Source organism: Lepidochelys kempii, chromosome 2 (assembly GCF_965140265.1).
Source record: "Lepidochelys kempii isolate rLepKem1 chromosome 2, rLepKem1.hap2, whole genome shotgun sequence".
NCBI lineage: Eukaryota > Metazoa > Chordata > Testudines > Cheloniidae > Lepidochelys > Lepidochelys kempii.
In genome coordinates, this window is record NC_133257.1 from 6,425,505 (window position 1) to 6,444,515 (window position 19,011).

General features: G+C 48.3%; 1 protein-coding gene across 4 annotated transcripts in view; it reads right to left on the reverse strand.

Annotated features, from left to right (window-relative positions):
• Window positions 1-413: 413 nt before the first annotated feature.
• The window catches only part of ADGRB1 (adhesion G protein-coupled receptor B1), a 372,262-nt gene continuing 353,664 nt past the window's right edge, over window positions 414-19,011 (reverse strand). For all 4 annotated transcript variants that reach the window (XM_073329984.1, XM_073329983.1, XM_073329982.1 and 1 more), the window contains 4 exons: window positions 15,879-16,543; window positions 14,727-14,762; window positions 13,198-13,302; window positions 414-869 (listed from right to left, as the gene is read on the reverse strand). In XM_073329984.1, coding sequence (XP_073186085.1) covers window positions 672-869; window positions 13,198-13,302; window positions 14,727-14,762; window positions 15,879-16,543 — 1,004 coding nt within the window. In that variant the 3' untranslated portion in view covers window positions 414-671. The remainder of the gene's footprint in view (window positions 870-13,197; window positions 13,303-14,726; window positions 14,763-15,878; window positions 16,544-19,011) is intronic.

Consider the following 19,011-nt stretch of genomic DNA (forward strand, 5'->3'; position numbering starts at 1 on the left):
GAGTGCAGTGGTCTTCTTGACCACAGGATGAAACAGCTTGGTAACTCCAGTTCCCTTTTTCTCCGAAGAGCTGGGCCGGGGGGAACAGAAGTGAGCAGGATTTGTCTCTCTCCCTCCCACTGCCATGCAATGGGACATCATAGACCAGCCAATGCTGAGCTTTCCCCTGCAGCCTTTGGCCAGCCAGCATCCTGGCTGGGTTCCCACTGAATTAATCCCTGCTCCTTGTTCCCCCCCCAGACAACCCCAATCCTCTTGGCCTTTCTGCCGCCATATTTGCTCCCAGTGTCCTTTCGTTGCTCCCAGTTCCAGAGCAGGAAGACTCAACATATCTGGCGATGGCTCCCCGTCATCCTCTCGCCACTAAAGTGTCGTGTTGATTTTGTTCCCCACCCGCCCCACCCACTCCCCCTCCTTTTACTTTTACAGGCTCATGTCCTCTTTGGGCCTACCCAGGGAAGATAGCTTTGTTCTACTGCTACTAAGTTCTATAAAGTAATATTCCCCCTCTCTGCTGAGAACAGTACAAAAGTTACTTCTTTTTAGCAAAGGTTTCAAAAGAAACCAAACACTCTTCCACACTCACTTTCGATTGAATTTAATCAGCTTTTAAAATTTTGTTTGTTTTGTTCGTTTTTCCAGAAAAAAAAAGTCCCTTTTTTCCTTTCTGCTCAGACCTCTGTCTGAAGGTCAATAATGTCTTGTCCCACCAGAGGTATGGTGGCACCTGTTTTCTCCCACTCCACAGTTTTTAGTTCTAAGGGAGATTGTGGTAAAGGTTCCATGTCCTTTTTAACCCATGATGGAGGTGAGTGGACCTTCCTGATTCCTTCCCAGGGTCTCTTGTTTGGTGTCTGCTGTTTTTCTTGCTACAAAGCAAAGGAAAAAAAGACAGAGAAAGAGGAAAAAAAGAAAGTTACTGCTAGTCCTGCAAACACTACCCTTCATCCACTAGATTTCTTCTTGTCTTTTTTGTTTTAAAGATACGGCTAGGCGACAATTTTCTATCGCAATTCTTTCTTGAAAGAAAATTAGTTTTTCAAATAAACAAGAGGCTTTTTTGGGGAAAAATGGCTGCTTGCCAGGAAAATTTCAGTTTTTCCATGAAATACTGAACACCAAAATATTTCAGGTTTCAGATGAATATTTTCAGTATTTGAATTTCCACCAAAAAAAAAAATCAAACATTTCCATGGAACATTTTGAAAAAAAATATTTAGTTTTATTTTCCATAGAAATTTTTGCATAAAAATCATTTTTTCACCAGCTGTATTTAAAGGGGCACAGTCCATTTCTATATATCTATAACTATATCCACACCCAATAAACATCTCATAAATGTAATTGCTTTTTTTACTGACGATACCTGTGATGATTAAAGGCTCAATTCTGCAAAACTGAAATCAATAGCAGTTTTTCCACTGTCTCCAAATGACACTTTTGGGGCTTGATCCACCACTATGTTAGTGCAACTTTATGCCAGTGTGTCACCATTGCAATCAACCCACGAATGGCATTTTGAAGTTTCTACAAACATATTGTGGAATGCTCTAGTATATTTTATAGGGGTTGCCAGGGGTTTCATAATCTGTGGCGTGTTCTCATAATCATGTGTGAATGGAAACACATGCATGGATAATATTTTCAATTGGCATTCCATGGAGCTTCCCCCTTTTTCGCTTTTTAACAGAGATGCTTTTCACCCTTTATCAGCCCTAAAAAGCACCCAAACATTAGAATAAAATGGGTTCTCCCAGACACAATAGCACCATGAAGTTCTCTGCAAACCACCTGCCATGGAAAAGGGGTTGGTCTGGAAGAGATGTGGACAGAAAGGAAAGATGATTCAGGTCATGAGGAGGAAGAAAAATAGGGGAGAAGGCAAGAAGATGTACATGTAGGTCACATGCATCCAGATCCACTCTATAGTCCTTGTGCCATTATTCAGAGGTATTGACTGAAAGAATCATATCCACACACCAAGCTGTGGTGTTTCAGGGTACTTCCTGTGCGTGACATTGTGGGGAGAGCCACAAATCAAAAACTTAGAGCTATGTCTGCCTATCTAATCTAGCCACCTGCCATGGGTTCTACTCCTCACTCTGTCATGGTTGTCAAGACACTTTAGAATTTAAGACTGGAAGGAACCTCCTGGGGAAGTGAGTCCAGTCCCCTGCTATTGCAGGCAGCCCTGTCATATAGCCCCTTTCATTAACCTAGCAAGCTGGATCTTCCAACTAGTTAGGTTTCTTGCTCCTATTGGGAGACTGTTCTAGAATCTCACCCCTCCAGTGGTTAGACTCCTTCTTCTAATTTCCAGACAAAATTTACAATTGGACAGATCATCCCCATTTATTCTTGTGCCAACAATGTCCTGTAGCTTAATTAGCTCTTCTCCCTCATATTTACAGGGAGCAATCAGATCCTCTCTCAGCCTTTGTTTTGCTAGGCTAAAGAAGCCAAGCTCCTCCACAAACTAGGCTCTCCATTCCCCGATCATTCTTGCAGCCCGTCTCTGCATGAATGTGACTCAGGGCATGTCTACATTTACCTCCGGAGTAATTGGTCCGGCGGGGGTTGATTTATCGCATCTAGTGAAGACGCGATAAATCGACCACCGAGTGCTCTCCCGTCGATTCTGGTGCTCCACCGGAGCGAGAAGCGCAGCCGGAGTCGACAGGGGAGCGTCAGCAGTCGACCTACCGCAGTGAAGACACCGCGGTGAGTAGATCTAAGTACGTCGACTTCAGCTACGTTATTCACGTAGTTGAAGTTGTGTAACTTAGATCGATCCCCACCCCACTCCCGCCAGTGTAGACCAGGCCTCAGTGACCAGCTGACAGGCACAGCGTCAGTGTATAAACACCAGTCCGAAGACAAGATCTCACAATATGCTGTAGTACCACAAGCCACTGATTTCAGTGCAAACCAAGTCCACATCTACGATACTTCACAGAAAGAGGCACAGATGGTTGGATAAGTATACGTCAATGTAGTAAGTAACTCCCCTCCCTTCTTGCAATGGAAAGACCTCCTTTGATCTGGGTATTATTTAAGGCCACCTTCAGCAGCAGGACCCTGTTATTTTAAACCTGCCCTTCCACACAAGCTCAAGAGCTTTGCCAAGGCACCTCAGTCCTGACCTTTAGCACCCCCCAGTACTCTAGGCCTGGCCCCCAACAACTCAGTTCTGCTAATATACTTTAAGCTTGACTTGAAACGGTCCCAGCCATTCCTGTGCTGGGTGTCTTCTGAGCACCGAAACCTGAACAAGCCACTCAGTATGAACTCGCCACTCTAGCGACATGAAGAATTGGGAACTACCCTGAGACCCAGCCAAGTCATCTGAACAGGTGATGCAAGCCAGCAATTAAAGTGTGGTTTTCAGAGGCCAGGGAGAGGAGCAGCCGGGGGAAGCTTGCCTTTGCTGTCCTGTTTGTGTGGCCAGACAGAGGTAGCCAGCCCGCATGCATGTCAACTCCACCCCAGATCACATGAAAACCATTAAAATACACTAAATATAAGGAGCACGGCTCCTGTCGCTGACGCAGCTGCCTTTGAGGTGGGCCACGCTGCACACCAGTTTAATATGCACAGTGCAGAAGAATATCGTATCCAACTGGATCTTCAAGATGAATTTAGTAGGCTGAAGAGACTTAACTGAGTTGACTAGTGGCCCAGATGCGGGGGCTTAAACATCCCTTGCTCTTTGCAAAAAGACTAATGGGGATCAGTGGTTAGTTCCAGTGTCCTTTTTCTTCTTACCTCCCCATGGAAATGATTAAAATTCGGTCTCTGTGTCCCTGGGACACCTTGAGATGCTTATATAAGATGGCCACTGCTACTTAGTGTCATAGTGTCTTAGCAGAGTTTCTGGGCAGGAGGAAAGACCCACCAATCCATAGCAAAGCAAAACCTGAGGAGAGAATTGTGTGATCCCACTGCAAACTGCTCTGGTGCTGGCCCCAAGTCTAAGGCCTCAGGGAGAGCCAGGAAGATGGGTAAAGAGAAACAGAAAGTGCCAATAATTCAAAAAGATGGAATCATTTCCCTGGCCTGACACATTCCATGGGCTTGTTGCTCTGAGGAAATAAAATTGTGTATCCCTCTCCCAGCTGGGAGGGTTGAAATCAAATCAGAGCTGAATGTTTCAACTTTAGAGAAACAAAATGGGCCGATGGACCCAAAACAGGGTTTTTTCCAGATTTTTTTTTTCATCAAACAATTTTAAAAGTTGGGTGTTTGTCCCAACTTGGGATGAAATATTTTTCAACAGCTCAAAAAGTTTCATGGGACAGAAAATCCATTTTCCAACCAGCTCGACTGCTGCTTCCTCTTCACCGGCCTGTAATGCAACCTACCAGGCTCATGGAAGCCCAGAGCCCAGGGCTGGTGGGACTGTGCGCAAGCAAAGAAAGGTAGGCAGCGTTGATGCACTTGGCCCATCATACAGGCTCATCATTAAGGAAGGAAAGGGAGTCTAGAATACCAAGCAGCAAACCCTGATGTGCCAGCACCAGGAGGCACACCAGCAATTGGGAGCCAGGACTCTACTGACGCAATGGCAAGCCTCTCCTCATTGTTTTGGTTAGTATTTCATCTTCCTGCATAGCCTGGTGATGCCACACCTGTTCACAGCAAGCTGTCTGGTTTTCACTATGTTGCACAACTGTGTTTGACTGAAGCACTAACAGCGCAAGGCCCAAATTTTCCAGCGTGCCCTCTGATTTCGGGGGCTTCAGTGTCATGGGTGCCCAACCTCAGACACCCTGGGCCTGGTTTTAAGTGCTGAGCACTTGCAGGCCCCCCCCCTTGGCTTCAACTGGAAATATTTGGATCCAGGTTACATGCCCCAAAGTTACAGAGGAAGCCAACGGCTCAGCCAGAATGAGTATCCAGAATCCTCCAGGCTACTGCACCTTCATTCCACCTGCTTGATAACTCAGCTTCTTCTCTTTAAAAAGGCACCTGCTGTATGATCGGTTGGGGGAGAATGGGCAGGGGGCCATTCTGAAAACCATTTAAGGTGCATGATAAGGTCTGTCGCTGATGACAGTCCAGGGATGCTATATGAGCAGCAGGGTAGCTGACGGAAGGTAGACAGGATGGTGGGTAGCAGATGAGCTACGTGGGGTGTGGGATTGCTGATGGATGGTATATGGGACATTGGACAGCTTAGAGATGTTTTATGCCTGAATTAATTAAGGTCCTCTGCAGTTTTCATAACAGAATTTATTGTAGCAATTATTACACTTTATGTAGCGTTCCCTGTAAAAGACACTCTAATTTCCCTTTTAACCGTTGCTAATTATCATTTCATCAAAGCCTTTAAAAAGTGCAGAGAGCATTAAATGTGAAGTGGAGCAGGGACGTCGTGCCTGGGAGTGGGGGGCCCCTGCAGAGGGACTCACAATGATTAGAACTGGGTTCCTAGGAGCAGATACTCTATTTTCCAAATTTGACGCAGAGACCGGCCTTGTAGCCCTGAATGCTCAGCCCACAACCGCGCACTCTGTTCTGGCTGAGTTTTCCCACCCTGAAGCAATGTCTCCAGCTACCAAGTCAGCTAACAGAAAGACAGGTAGCCAGCAAATGAGTGAATTAGCTCTGACGTGCACTGGGATATGCCAGGCGGACACATGGCCCAGACTACTAATTACCTACAACAGTATGTTCTTTGGGAAGGTCTGAAAAGCCTTTTGAAAGCTCCGGCTGGCAGTGGGGAGAGGGGAGAGAGGGGAGTTTCTCCAGAAGAGCCTTTGATGAGCCTCGGAACCATATGGTACATTTCTGACGGTGCAAACCTCCAGCTGAGAAGCACATTTCTAGCAGAGGATATAGAGACACAAAGCAGAGCTCCTCAACCTTGTCCATAAGAGGATTTCCACATCCAGACCCTTGCCCCTTGCAGCCTGGAGGTGTGACTTACAATCCTTTCTTCCTTCCACTCTGGAATATGTCAATGAAATTGATACAGTCTCCTGGTGATTGAGCAGGAGGAACTGGTTGCAAAGTGGCTGGATCAAGCCATGTCTGGAGAAGAGCACAAGAGGCCAGGGCATAGCCATCTCAGGAACAGCTGAAATTTTTCAGACGAATTATTCACTTGTCATAATACACAGATTCAGGTTAACCAAAGCCACTTGTGAATTTGGGTCGAATTCAGTGAATAGTTTTGGCCAAAAAGAGAGAAAATTAACACAAAACATTTTGTTTCAACACTTTCTAAGCTACATGTTTCAACTTTTGGTTTCATGATGATGTTTCATTTCAAAATTTTGCTAGATTATTTACAAAAGCAATCAAACAAAAAAGGATATCCCCACCCCACCCCAAAAAATAAGCAAAATGAAAAATAAATACGTAAAAACTCATTTCAGGTTTAACAAAACTTCTCGGTCAATCTGAAACAAATTCTTTCCCGCCCTCCCAGTTTTTCTGGTTTGGCCACTGAACCAAAAACAATCAATTATTCACTCAGCTCTACTTAAGAACACGCTCTGTCAGGATCAAGGCTAGAGCTGGACAAAGCTTTTATGGCTGGTTTCAGAATTTATTTCTGTGATGGGGCGCCTGCCCCACACTGGGCTCTAAGGGGTTAAAAGAGCCCTAGGGAGACTGCGCAGGAGGCAGCCAATCAGAGAAGGGCTCAGAGGAACAGTCAGTCAGGGCCTGGCAGGCCCATATAAGAAGAGCTGCAGGGCAGAGCAGCTCCAGTTGTTTCCTGGAGCTCAAGGAGGGACGACCAGCTGCTTTGGAGGAGGAGGAGGAGGAGGAAGAGGAAGAGGAAGAGGAGGAGGAGGAGGAGGAGGAGGAGGAGGAGGAAAGCTAGCACCTTGGAATGAGCAGTGCTGGGCAGGATCAGGTGAGTGAGAGTGAGCTCCTGCTAAGACTGGCATGCTGAAGCCCTGAGATAAGGTCAGAGAAGGTGCTGGGTCTGCGGGGAAGAAGCCCAGGGAAAGGTATGGAGAGGCTGAAGGGGGCGCAGCGCATGGCTGCCATCTACAGGGTCCCTGGGCCGGGACCTGGAGTAGTGGGGCGGGCCCAGGTTCCCCCTTCACTCCCACTCACCACTGAGAAAGTGGCTGGACCGTCTGACTACAGTACATTCCCCCGGAAGGGGGGAGCACAGAGTGTGGCACAGCTAGAGGGCTGTGTCCTGAAAAGGATGCCGTGGTCCTTAGAAGACACGGGCCAGGAGCAGATGTGACGGTGGTGAGACATCACCAGAAGAGGGCACATTGGCTAGCAGAGCTAATCCCCAGGACAGCCAGCAGGAGGCGCCGCAGTGGTGAGTCACATCCCCTCACATTTACAAACATAACACTTGACCTAGGCTTGCTGAAAGTTCACAGGCGGCACATATATGTCTCCGAGAGCCAGGCCAGGCTTCAGAATGAGCAGGGCTGGGTTCTGAGGCGAGCTTGGGGTTGGATATTGCGATGAGCGAATGGCCAGGATTCGAGGCAATAGGAGGCCAGGGGGTTTTGGGATGAGCCTGGGACTGAATTCTGGGCTGTCTGGGGCCTCTAAATGTCTGTCTACACCAGTGTTTTGGAGCCTGCAGAAGCGAGCCTCCCAGTCTGGGTTGACAGACTCAGGCTACTAATGGAGCTCTGGCTGGCATTCTAAAAATAGCCTTTTAGACCATGCATTGAAGTTTTGCTTGGGCTGGGCCAGGCTTCGTAGCCTGAGCTCCAGGCCGAACTCCACTTCACAGCACGGTCTACACAGCTGTTCTTAGAGCACTAGCACGAGTCCTGCTAGCTCCAGTCTGTCGGCCCAGGCTCAGAGGCTCGTTTCTGCAGGCTCCGAAACCCTGTGTAGACGTACCCTCAGTGACCTTCAGCCCATTTCTGGTTCTGGCAGGAAACCGGGATGGCTTAGACTTTATGATGGGCTGGCCCTTTGGACTTTGTTCAAATCCCAAACTCCAACCAAGGCCCCGGGGGGATCACACCCCTGGGAGCTAAAATAAAAGGTGTGGAAGAATCCCTTGCACAAGGAATCCACGGAATTTGTCACAGCTCCTTTTGGAATCGAATTTGCTGGTCTCAACATAAGGAAAGAACGAGCTGCAAAACTAGACACTGAGAGCGTGCAAGAGAGGACTTTTGTGTGACTCAAAACTCTCCCAATGGTGCTGAGAACGCCCAAGGAGAGGAACTTCAGGAGAATCACTTTCATCGCTTTCAAAGCAGGCCCTGAGCACAGTAGAAACAAAGGAGACCCTTACCTTGAAGCCTGCAAAGGCTTATCTTTCATACTATGCCCTTGCAGAGTGTTGGCTTCCGACAACACCCAGTAAAAGCCCTAGAACCGCTGAGTAATTGACTAGGAGGAGCAGCTTACAAAGTGGCTCTACATGGCTCTCTACCATCCCTGCTTTAACGTTCTCAGCTGTTGGCTGGAGAGAGACAGAGCTTGGGGGAGGGGATGTTGTATATCTGGCCCACAGTCTGTAATCGGCAGGCACTGATTAGCATTTGAATAGAGAAATGCGTTAGCAACAAGGTTTCCAGCAGCTTAACTTTTTTTTTTTTTTTTAGCAGACAGGATCTGGGCAATAATTTGTATCAGCCAAAGAATGACCCAATGGGAGGGACACAGTGTGACGCTGGCTATTCAGTAGGTGGAACTCAATCTTCTCAGCCAGTAATAAACCAACTCCCCAGCATGGTACAGCCAGAGAAGCCCAAAGTGATCTTAAATTGCCCTAGAGGGACACTGTAGGATCCCCTTGGCTGGGAGTGAAGGCAAGCTGGCTCAGTCTTAACCCAGATTGGAGGGGGAAGACTGAAGGAATTGGGGAAGGTGATATCAGCTGCCTCTGTTGAGGGAATGTGCCCATTTTTTGCAAGCCGAAGGCCGGTTGGATGCCCGGATGGCAGCAGTGGCCAAGAGTGCTTTTAATCATTTGTGTTTTCTCCGGAGGCTGCCGCCACTTCCTTTTGCTCGCAGGATGCGTGTTACATGCTCTGTGACCTGTCCTCTCTTGGTTGCAACCTATGAATCCTTAAATGAGTTGGGTCCTGGTTACGTTAGAGAAAACCCTTCCCCACTGCTATCATGACAGGCAGCATCCTCTCAGGGCCCTGAGCTAAAATTCTTCCCAGTTTACTCATGAGCGGATTGAAGGCAGATGCTTCTTGGAGATGAGATTAATAGATTTGAAGGCCAGAAGGGCCATTATGATCATCTAGTCTGACGTTCTGGATAACACAGGCCAGAGAACCTCATTCAGGGATTCCTGCATCCAGCCCGATAACTTCTAGTTGAGCCACAGCAGATCTTTTAGCGAGATGTTCAATCTTGATTTGAACACTCTAAGAAAGGGTGAATTTACCACATCCCTTGGCAAGCTGTCCCAAGAGTTAATTACTCTCTGTTAAAAGTCTGGATCCTTACTTCAACTTGAACTTTGCTAACTCCAAATTCCAGCCACGATGTCTTGTTATGTCTTTGTCTGCTAGATTTAAGAGCCCTTTAGTAGTATACTTTATCATCTCTTTGGCAGTGAAATTTACATCCCTGATTGGTTCATCAGAGCCCAGATGTGTAAGGCCCATTTATTTTAGCCGCAGTACTTGGGCAGAAGTGATGGCAAAGCCTTGCTTGAGATACAGATGGAGTTTGGAGAGCGTTGTCCTTATGTTTTGAAAATTAGTCCTACTGGGTGATGAAGTTTTTATCATAAACTGCTGGACATGCGCCCACAGTACTGGCTGGGCAGGTTTTCATAAACTGAAATAAACAGATGAAGAGGTACATAGATAATATACCGCAGGGGATGATCCCACCCTGGTCTTGGACTAGGCAATTTAATTGGTCTCTGAGACACAGGATTAATTTAGGTTTCAGAGTAGCAGCCGTGTTAGTCTGTATCCACAAAAAGAAAAGGAGGACTTGTGGCACCTTAGAGACTAACCAATTTATTTGAGCATGAGCTTTCGTGAGCTACAGCTCACTTCACCGGAATGCACCCGATGAAGTGAGCTGTAGCTCACGAAAGCTCATGCTCAAATAAATTGGTTAGTCTCTAAGGTGCCACAAGTTCTCCTTTTCTTTTTGAGGATTAATTTAGTATTAGCAATGCTCTGTGGGAGGCATAGAAATAATTGCTGTTAACGCTGCTACTACAAACTGGACTTTCCTATCACGACTAGTCAGGGTTAGATTATCTACATAAATGCCTTTGGGTTTTGATCCACATTTGAAGAAGTGCAACAGATGCGATGATGGGCTAATCATTTTCAGACAGGTACAAAGTGGCTCAATGGAACACAAGTGGGACTGCCACTTGAATTCAAAACTATAGAGCAAGCACCAGTTCTAGACTTCATCAAAGGCATTTTCTCTCAAGTAGATATTTGCCCGGAATTTCAGCAGCAAGTTTCTGATCTGAGGGAGAGGTGTGGGGGGAGGAGTCGTGGAAGGATTAGGAGAAGCTTCATAACTAGGAGGGCAGCTAGAACAATGAAACATGCTGCCCGAAGGGGTTGGAAAATTGCCATTGCTGGAGATAGTCAAGGCAAGACTAGACAGCCATCAGCTGGAGAGGTGCTGAGGGAGAATGAAATCGAAGCCTTAGCAAGGCAGGTGGATGAGCAAGAAGACCCACTAGCCGTCCCTCCTCCTCCATGGTGGAGGTTACGGGGCATTCCAGGATGCTCATGATCTCGTTTGTGTCCAAAAGCTGAGGCGTTTTGTACTGGTGAGGGAATGTGTTTGGAGTCATGCGTCATGGCAGGGGTTGGGACTTGTCTACAAGGCTCTCTGATGCAAAGCAGAAAGGCAGACTTACACTAACATTAGTTTTATCACTTCCACCAGAAGAAACACTCCATTGTTTTATAACCTAAACACACAGAGAAAAGAAACAGGGGTGGTTTAACAAAGGTATCCGTGGTATCTAAAGGTTGCCTTCTCTGATATGAGGTCAGACAGCAGCCAGTTCAAGGGAATGACAGGAAAGGGGTGCAGGAGGGAAGTGATAGTTTTTCTTATTAGCTTAGGACTTTGCATAACCAAACCCCACTATTGACCACTGAATACCAATGCTTAGAAGGCTCCTTATTTAATGCACCTAAGGTAAGAAAGGTCATGGCCAGAAAGAGAATCAGGTTGCCCTGTGCAAATATTTAAAATATACATCTCCTCAGTCCAACTCCAGCACATGCTGAAAGCTGTTACCATCCAAAAGCCCTTTGGTGGTATATCTGGAACCAAGTCTCCTAACATTAGGCTACCAAATAAGCTCAGATACTTCTCTGAAATATCTGAACAGCCTGAGTTTGTAAAGCTGGCCTAGGAATCCTACACAGAGAGGCTTTCTTGCAATATTTAGGCTCTTCTGCTCCCAGTACTGTCCCAAAACTGGGAAATATGGAGGAACATAGCAAGTGAAGAGTGTACTGACTGTCCATCTCAAATAAAAATCCATTTGGAGTCTGGGCAAAGATTAGGATTGGTTCTTGTATAAACTGAATCCGTTTGTCAGCCTGAGGGTCCTAGTCATTCTGAACAGCCAGTCTCTATAAGCAGATCCCTTGCAGTAAACCACCATGCACAGTAAAACTAGGGATTGCATGGAGCAAAACCCTGACTTCCAAAACCATCGACTACACAATCCTAGCCCAGATCCCAGTGTTATAGCTGGGCCCTGTGTTTATAATGAACCAAACCAAAACCTCTCACCCTATCACACTTTAAACCTTGTGGCTTGGCCTGATCTCTAACTAAATCCTAACAAAATAAGCCCCAGCAGTCACTCACTGGCTAGTCCTTTTGGTCGTGCCACAGATGGCCATGAATGCCAACTCTGCCTTCTCTTGAAGATGGATGGGGGAAATTCCAACCAACAGAGAGAAATCCCACCTTGGAGCAATCCCCAGCGGTCTCACAGAGAACAGCCCTGAGCCAGGCTGCCCACCACTCTGCAGCTGCTACTTCTTTTCCCTCTCTGCTGGACTAGATTAAATTACTTGCCAGCCATTTGGCACCAGCCCAGCAGGCATGGAGGGGCTCAGACACCCAAAAGATGGCCCTTTGGCCAGCCTGCTTTTCCTTACTGCTGCAGGAAAAGTTCTTTGTCACTACGGCTCTTTCATGCTGGACCCAATTTGGCCACCGTGCACTGCCCTCCCCCATACTAGAGCAACATGTGCCTTCCCTGTGGTTGACTCACTCCTTGGAGGGAACGTCCCTGCCGGGGCCACCTCACAGACTGGATGGCTTAGAACTTCACATCGATACATACGCTGGAGCTGACAGCAGCAGTATAATTCAGTGTAATACACACAATTGCACAGGGCCAGAAGCAGCTTATGGGCCTTTCGTGTTTCCAGATCCTTTTCTTTTCCCCTCCATGGAAGGCCGCGGCTTTCCCCTGTATTCTTCCAACAACATCGCCTCCCTGCCACTGATGGTCGCTCAGAAAAACTTCCTAACTGTGAGAACAGTAGGGCAGTGGAACAGACGCCTAGGGAGGACGTGGAAGCTCCTTCACTGGAGGCTTTCAAGAGGAGGCTGGAGCCGTCTGTCTGCGATGGTTTAGCCACAACACATCCTGCATCTTGGCAGGAGGTTCGACTAGATGCCCTTGCGGTCCCTTCTAACCCTGTGATTCTAAGTCACCTCACAACAGGTCACTGACACAAGTGTCTTTAATGGAGCCCCTGTCCTGAGGTCAGACTCCTTCAGCAGCATCCCTCTCCTTTCCCATCGGCATAAATCCCACCGCCCTGACTGTCCAAACGTCACAACTTATGGTCTCCACTCCTGCCTTGGATTTGAGACCAGCTCCCATAGATGGTAATGGGGATCCAACCCATCTCCACTGCGCCCTCCCTCTGCTCCCCAGTCCACGTTGTAAAGGTGTTAAAGGTTCCATTGACTCGGTGCAGAGAAGATGGACACCACAGACACAAGCTGAACCACACACCCTCACAAGACATGAGGAACAGAGCTCAGAACTGTCTGTATCTGCACTACATGTGAGCTAGAGGAGAGTGAACACTCCACTGGCTGTGCACTACCATTAGGATTTTACACACACACGTGCACGTCAGTATATTGAGAGTGGAGTGACACTGAAGGGCAGGGTTCTGGTATGAGCCCCTGCATTCTCCTCCACCCCCATGCTCATCATGGTTCTTGGAGCAGGAAGCCCCCAGCTCCAAAGGGTGAGTGACTGACCTTGCTCTCCGTTGTCGGTAACTCCTTCTCTTTCTCCGCATGCTGCAGCTTCCTGTTCAGGTCCTGGAACATGTCCTGGTGACGCTTTCGCGTGTGCATGATTTTCTGAAGCAAAGACGTGTGCGAAAGGTCAGCAAACCTTTCTCCCCTTAAGATGGTGGCATCAGAGTCTACACTGCCCTCACCAACTAGGAAACTGCCAAAGTGGGCACCTAGGTTCAAGTTAGGTGCCCAAATCCCTTTGAGGACCTGGGCCCTAGATACTAGAACTCTAGATCTCGCTACAGGCAGGAAAATTCAAGCCTACACCAAACTAGCTGAGTTTTGGCTTGTTACAGGATTTGTGACAAACCTGAATCTCAGCGTGAAAGCTCCCCAAGGGTTGCAAAGCTTTTGAAGAAGTGTGAGGCCTGAGTTCGAATCTAGCCCAACACGTGAGTGTCAGAATTTGGGGCCACACAGTGTCACTATTTCAGACTGAGCCCAGGATCCTACGTTTTGGAGCAAACCTCAGGGCCCAAGCTTCGAGCAAACTCCCTTCTTCCCCATGCGGTCCCAGGAGTGATGGCTGATTCTGGAATGAAGCAGTAGCTTTGAAGAGGAAGGATGGTCTGATGCCTTCACCACCCAACCATCCTTCCTCTTCAAAGTGATGGCTTCATTGCATTGCAATAGAACTCAGGAGACCTGCACTCAGTTCCCAGCTCTGTCAGAGATTTCCTGTGTGAAGCCTGGCTTCCTCTTTAAAGCAACCGCTTCCCCCTTCTGTGCCTCAGATCTCCCCATCTGTAAAACGTGGATACTTCCTCATCTCCGACGGGTGTTGGGAGGCGCCTTAATCTTGTGAGGAGCTCCCAGACCAGGGTGATGGGAATCATCTGAGCAGATTTTATATTTGGCAGCAGTTCTACACGTATAGCGCTGCACTGGTGAGCGTCTCCTGTCAGCGTAGTTACTCCACCTCCACGAGAAGCAGGAAGCTCTCCTGCTGCCATAGCGCTGTCTACACCAGGGTGAGGTCGGTATAACTCCGTTGCTCAGGGGGGTGGATTTTTCACACCCCTCAGCGATGTAGCTATGCCGATATAAGTCTGTAGAGTAGACCTGGCCTAAGACCCAGGACCCCTGAACACCTCTCACACTGGCTGGAAAGTGGCCCAGACTCCCGATGCTGGTATATTGTAATATCAGGTTTCTATCAGCATCTCACTGACAGATGAGATTGTTTACAGGCCTTGTGCAAACTGACTTAAAATCTTCATTTACAAACATTTACTCAGCAGTTGCTGCTCAATAAATGAAGCCATACCAAATAAGTGTAAATCCCACGTTTGTTTAGATACACAGGGTGAACCTCCCAGTTTGGCCAGGCTGGCTGTAGCCACCTGTCCGCTTCTAGCCCGTTCCCTGGTTCTTTGGCTGAAGGCAGTGCTCCTGCAGCTAGGGGAACTCTCGCTGAGAAAAGCAGAGCCTGGTCCTCTCCCCCTTCTCACCCCTCCGTAAAAGGATTTAAAGGAGGAACCGCTCACCTCAAAATCTAGCTCTGCATACCGGGATTTCCGTCTCTGAAGATTCAAAGGGAAAGAAAAATTGGTAAGTGATCGCACCCCTGCATAGTGGCTAGAGACAGAGAGACAGCCTCTGCCTCCTTCCCCACCCTGCTCTGCTTGCATCCTGCAGCTCTGGCTCTGATACAAAGGAGACAACTGGAGTGATAGAAACAATCTCGGTCACTGCCCCAGGGGACAGAAACCGTGTGTGAGCTCTGGAAGACTGTTAGAACTGGGGCCAAGTATAAGAACCAAGAGGGACTAAACGTCTGCCAAGGAAGAACCTGGCTGGGTGGGAATTCTGTACTTGGGAGAGTTGTTACTAGATGAAATGAGCTGCCAAGGGATAGCAGTCAGAAGAACCAGCGAATACAAGGAAATCCAGCACTCATCTATCTATCACTCATATGCCACCGACATCCATAGGGTTGCAGGGGATGTCTGTGAGGGAGAACTGTGCACACAGAACTTAACTCTGCAATCACTGGAATTTTCCTGTAGCTTCCCATAACCGTATTTACCGATCTCTTCCCAGACGGGTTGAAATCATCAAAGCCAACTGGGAGGTTTAGCCACACGCCTCCCATTAAAATGAATGGGAGTGGTTTGGCTAAAACCTCATGAATAATCTTTGAACACGCTCAATACATCCAGTTTCCACAGGACTTATGGGAGGTAAAGAGAACATTGCAGCTTGCATCTGCTGGATTTAAAAAAAAGGGGCTAAGAAACTCTTTGGCTCCTTCCCATCCTAAAATCTTTGATCAAAATACCCAGTGCTGGAACTAGGAGGGAGGGAAAGCTTCAAAAACTGATTAGACATTTATATGGGAAAGAGAGGGCATCTGCAATGTAACTACCTAGGATGAAAACTTTAAGGGTTCTTAATCCTCAAGATTCAAATCGTAACTTGATATCACTAGGGGAGTTCATGAAGAAATTTCCCCTCTCATTAAAGAGGCACGGAAACTGCACAGCTGGGAGCATTCAAGGCAGGGTTCTACTCTTAGAACATCTGGCATCGGCCACTGTAGGAAAGAAGGCATCAACATAGAAGGAAAAGTGTGGCATGAACAATGTGACAACTGGGATGTTCTTATGGGTGAAAGTGGCCGCAGGTTGCCTGCTTACCTCCAAGGAGCTCATGGAGAGGGTGGAGACTGTCTCGCTCTTGGGCACCATGCCCAAGTTCCCTGAGTCGCCCGGGTCGCACAGGCTGTTGGGGATCTGCGACTCGCTGGAGATGGTCTGCTGCTGCAGCATGGGGGAGCCCTGCACCTCGGTGCATGTCATAGCCATGGGCTCCCTGGGTGGGCTCTTGACGATGAAGCCTGGGTCGGTTGCCATGCTGAGGTGGATGAGCCGGGTCTGGGGCATCTGGTCTATGTTGATGCTGTATTTGCCATCGTCCTTGGGTGGCTTGGCCCGCAGGGTGGAGGAACTGTTGCTGGGCAGGATGACATAGCTAGTGTCCAGGGATTGCTCCTGCGCCCTGGAGAGCTCAGAGTCCAACTTCTTGAAGATGTCCCCATCGCAGATGTAGATAGACTTGGGCGGCTGGTTCTTCTCCTTCTTCAGGGTGAGCGTGTGGTTGCTGAACTCGTTCAGGTTGATGGCCCCCAGGTAGTGCGGGGAGCCCTGGAGGTGCATCTTAGAGACGTTGGCTGGAAGACTATTAAAGTTCGAGGACCCCTTCTGGTGATGGAGCTTCAGCTTCTCCTCATCCTGCAGCGACGGGCGCTTCAGCGTGCCTGTGATGGCCGAGGTCCTGCATGTGGTGATGTCTTTATTCAGCACTGCAGGAGACAGAGAAGCATCCTCAGCACCTCGGACTCACCTCACCTGAGCTCCACACACAACTTCAACCATCTCACCACAATCAAACGCCCTTAGCATGTTCCCTCCACTCCCTCAGATAGAGGCTACAATGGCAGATCAATGCTTCTGGCTCCTAGACCCCATGCACATGACATCCCCACGCTGGCGACTGGGCCAGTGGGTACGTTGGGGGATAATTATACCAGGGGTTTTGAAGTTCTCAACCACTGCCTTGAAGCCAAAGGGAGCTAAATGAGTGCTCGTTATTCATATAGGAAAGAACCTTAATCTGAGGGTGGGGCAATCATGCCAATTCGGAGATATACACAGGACACACACACAGAGCATCATCCATTGACACAAACACAGCTGTTCCTCCTCTCATTAAAATCTGCTTTGCTCAGCTGGTTCTAGGCTGCAACAGAAATGTTAATAAGCTCGTGACATCAGCCTGGATGTCCTCAGAGGATAAAGTCACAGGGTTCTGGGGTGGGCGGGGCTGAAAGCTACTTACCCAGCATTTCAGCATGGAAAAGGGGAAACAATTCCAGCCAAAACCAAACAAAAAACCAGGCTCTTTTTACACATTTTTCCCAATGCAGCAGACAGGAGAGGAGCCAAGGCAGAGGCTTTGCTGTGACCTGGCACCATTCAGCCATTCCCATTTATGATCAAGGTACTGTATGGCACCGGTGGATTTCTGGTGCCAGGTAAAACATGGTGCTGCAGTTTCACTGCTAACTTGTGCCAGGCATGGTGAGTGCTGGACGAGTGTAGGTACCTCCAGCGGGTGCAGAGCAGGCAGGGCAAAATCAAAGGGAAGCCAGGAGAAACCAACCAACCATAAAACCTCTTTGAAAACCAGACCCGCTGCACGGTGACCATCTCAGTCATGATGGCTGTGCCAGAGAACAGCGCTAGGATATAACTTTGCTTTGGCCCCATTCATGGGCCAAATTCTGCCACTGGCTCTCAGTGGAAATGCCACACGTTGCCTTGGACCCAGCTTATCCTTGTTAAGGTATCAGGATCGGTGCTTTATTAACAATGCCCTTTCAGCAAAAGCCACAGCCAGTGGGTTGTTGGGTGTTTTTCTACACTGTGGCTTGTATTCAAAGAAGCATTTGGGACATGCTTTGTGCATGGGAGCTCCCTGAATGCTTTGGCTTCCCCAGGGGTGGTGCTTAGGTCTCGTCTCGAGGCTGTGGCGCACAACAAATTGGGATTATTTCATTTCTTGTCTGCTGGGGTTTGAAGACTTGTACAGCTGGCTGCTGGCAAAGGAAACCAGGCCAGGTTAGTGAGCAAAGGTGGAGATCAGGGAGTCTTCTGTCCTGGAGTCACCTGACACCAAAAGGCTCCCTCCCATTGCTCGGGGAGACCCAACCCAGGAGCCAGAGACTCTAAGGCAGCACAAGGAGGAGCCTGTCTGGGGCTCAGCACTGATTTTCAGGACCTGATTCTCAAAAGCACACAATTGTGCATGCAACATGCCCAATTAGCCAGCTGTATGTGCAAATACCTGCCTTGTGGGCAAATCTGATGCCACCACGTGCGCACCTTGGGCACACTCCTGTCTGCACAATTTTTGCACCTGCCTTTTTTTGAAAGTCAGGTCCTCAGCATCAGGAAGGGGAGAGAGAGCAGGAGAGAGCACGCTAGAAATATGGTGTGAGAGAAAGAAGGAGAAAGAGAGAGACCCTGAATAAGGTATAGACAGAAAGAGACTGTGGCATTACATACCATCAGGGTAAGGGTGATAGACAAATTGATAATGATACAGAGAATGTGATTAGATAGATAGATTAGATGGGGTGTATGGGGATAGATAGAAGAGGGGGTGTATGGTGATGGATGGATGGATAGATAGATAGACGGGGTGTATGGGGATAGATAGATAGATAGAAGAGGGGGTGTCTGGGGATGGATGGATGGATAGATAGATAGATAGATAAACTCTTCTGTGATGCCCCCTAAATGAGCACACAGGATGCAAAGTCCATGGCAGCTAGAGGGAGATCCTGGTTTGGAAGATGTGAATTATACACAAGGGCCAAATGAGCTGGGAAAACTCTTGCTTGGGAAAGGGGAGGCATCTGGGAGAGCCAATGAGAGTCGGAAATTCTGCAAAAGGTTTGATCAAAATCAGCCAGCTGGTCAGGCATTGCCAAGGGCAGGAGGGAACAGAACCTGCAAAGAGGAACAGGCAGCATAGCAGACTCTGGACAGCACTTTCAGAGACAGCACAGTGGGCATGGGACAAACGGGAGTGACTGAGGAGGGGCTGCGACAGCAGGGACTGCTGGCCCATGCAAATCTGCAGGGCTGAAATGAATGGTTGTGTGTGGGAAGGGGAGGGCCATCTCCCCAAGCACCGTCTGGTCTATGACTGCCCAAGCGGTTGCTGGTATGGATGGACCCAGAGGGCAATTGTCCATTCAAGGAT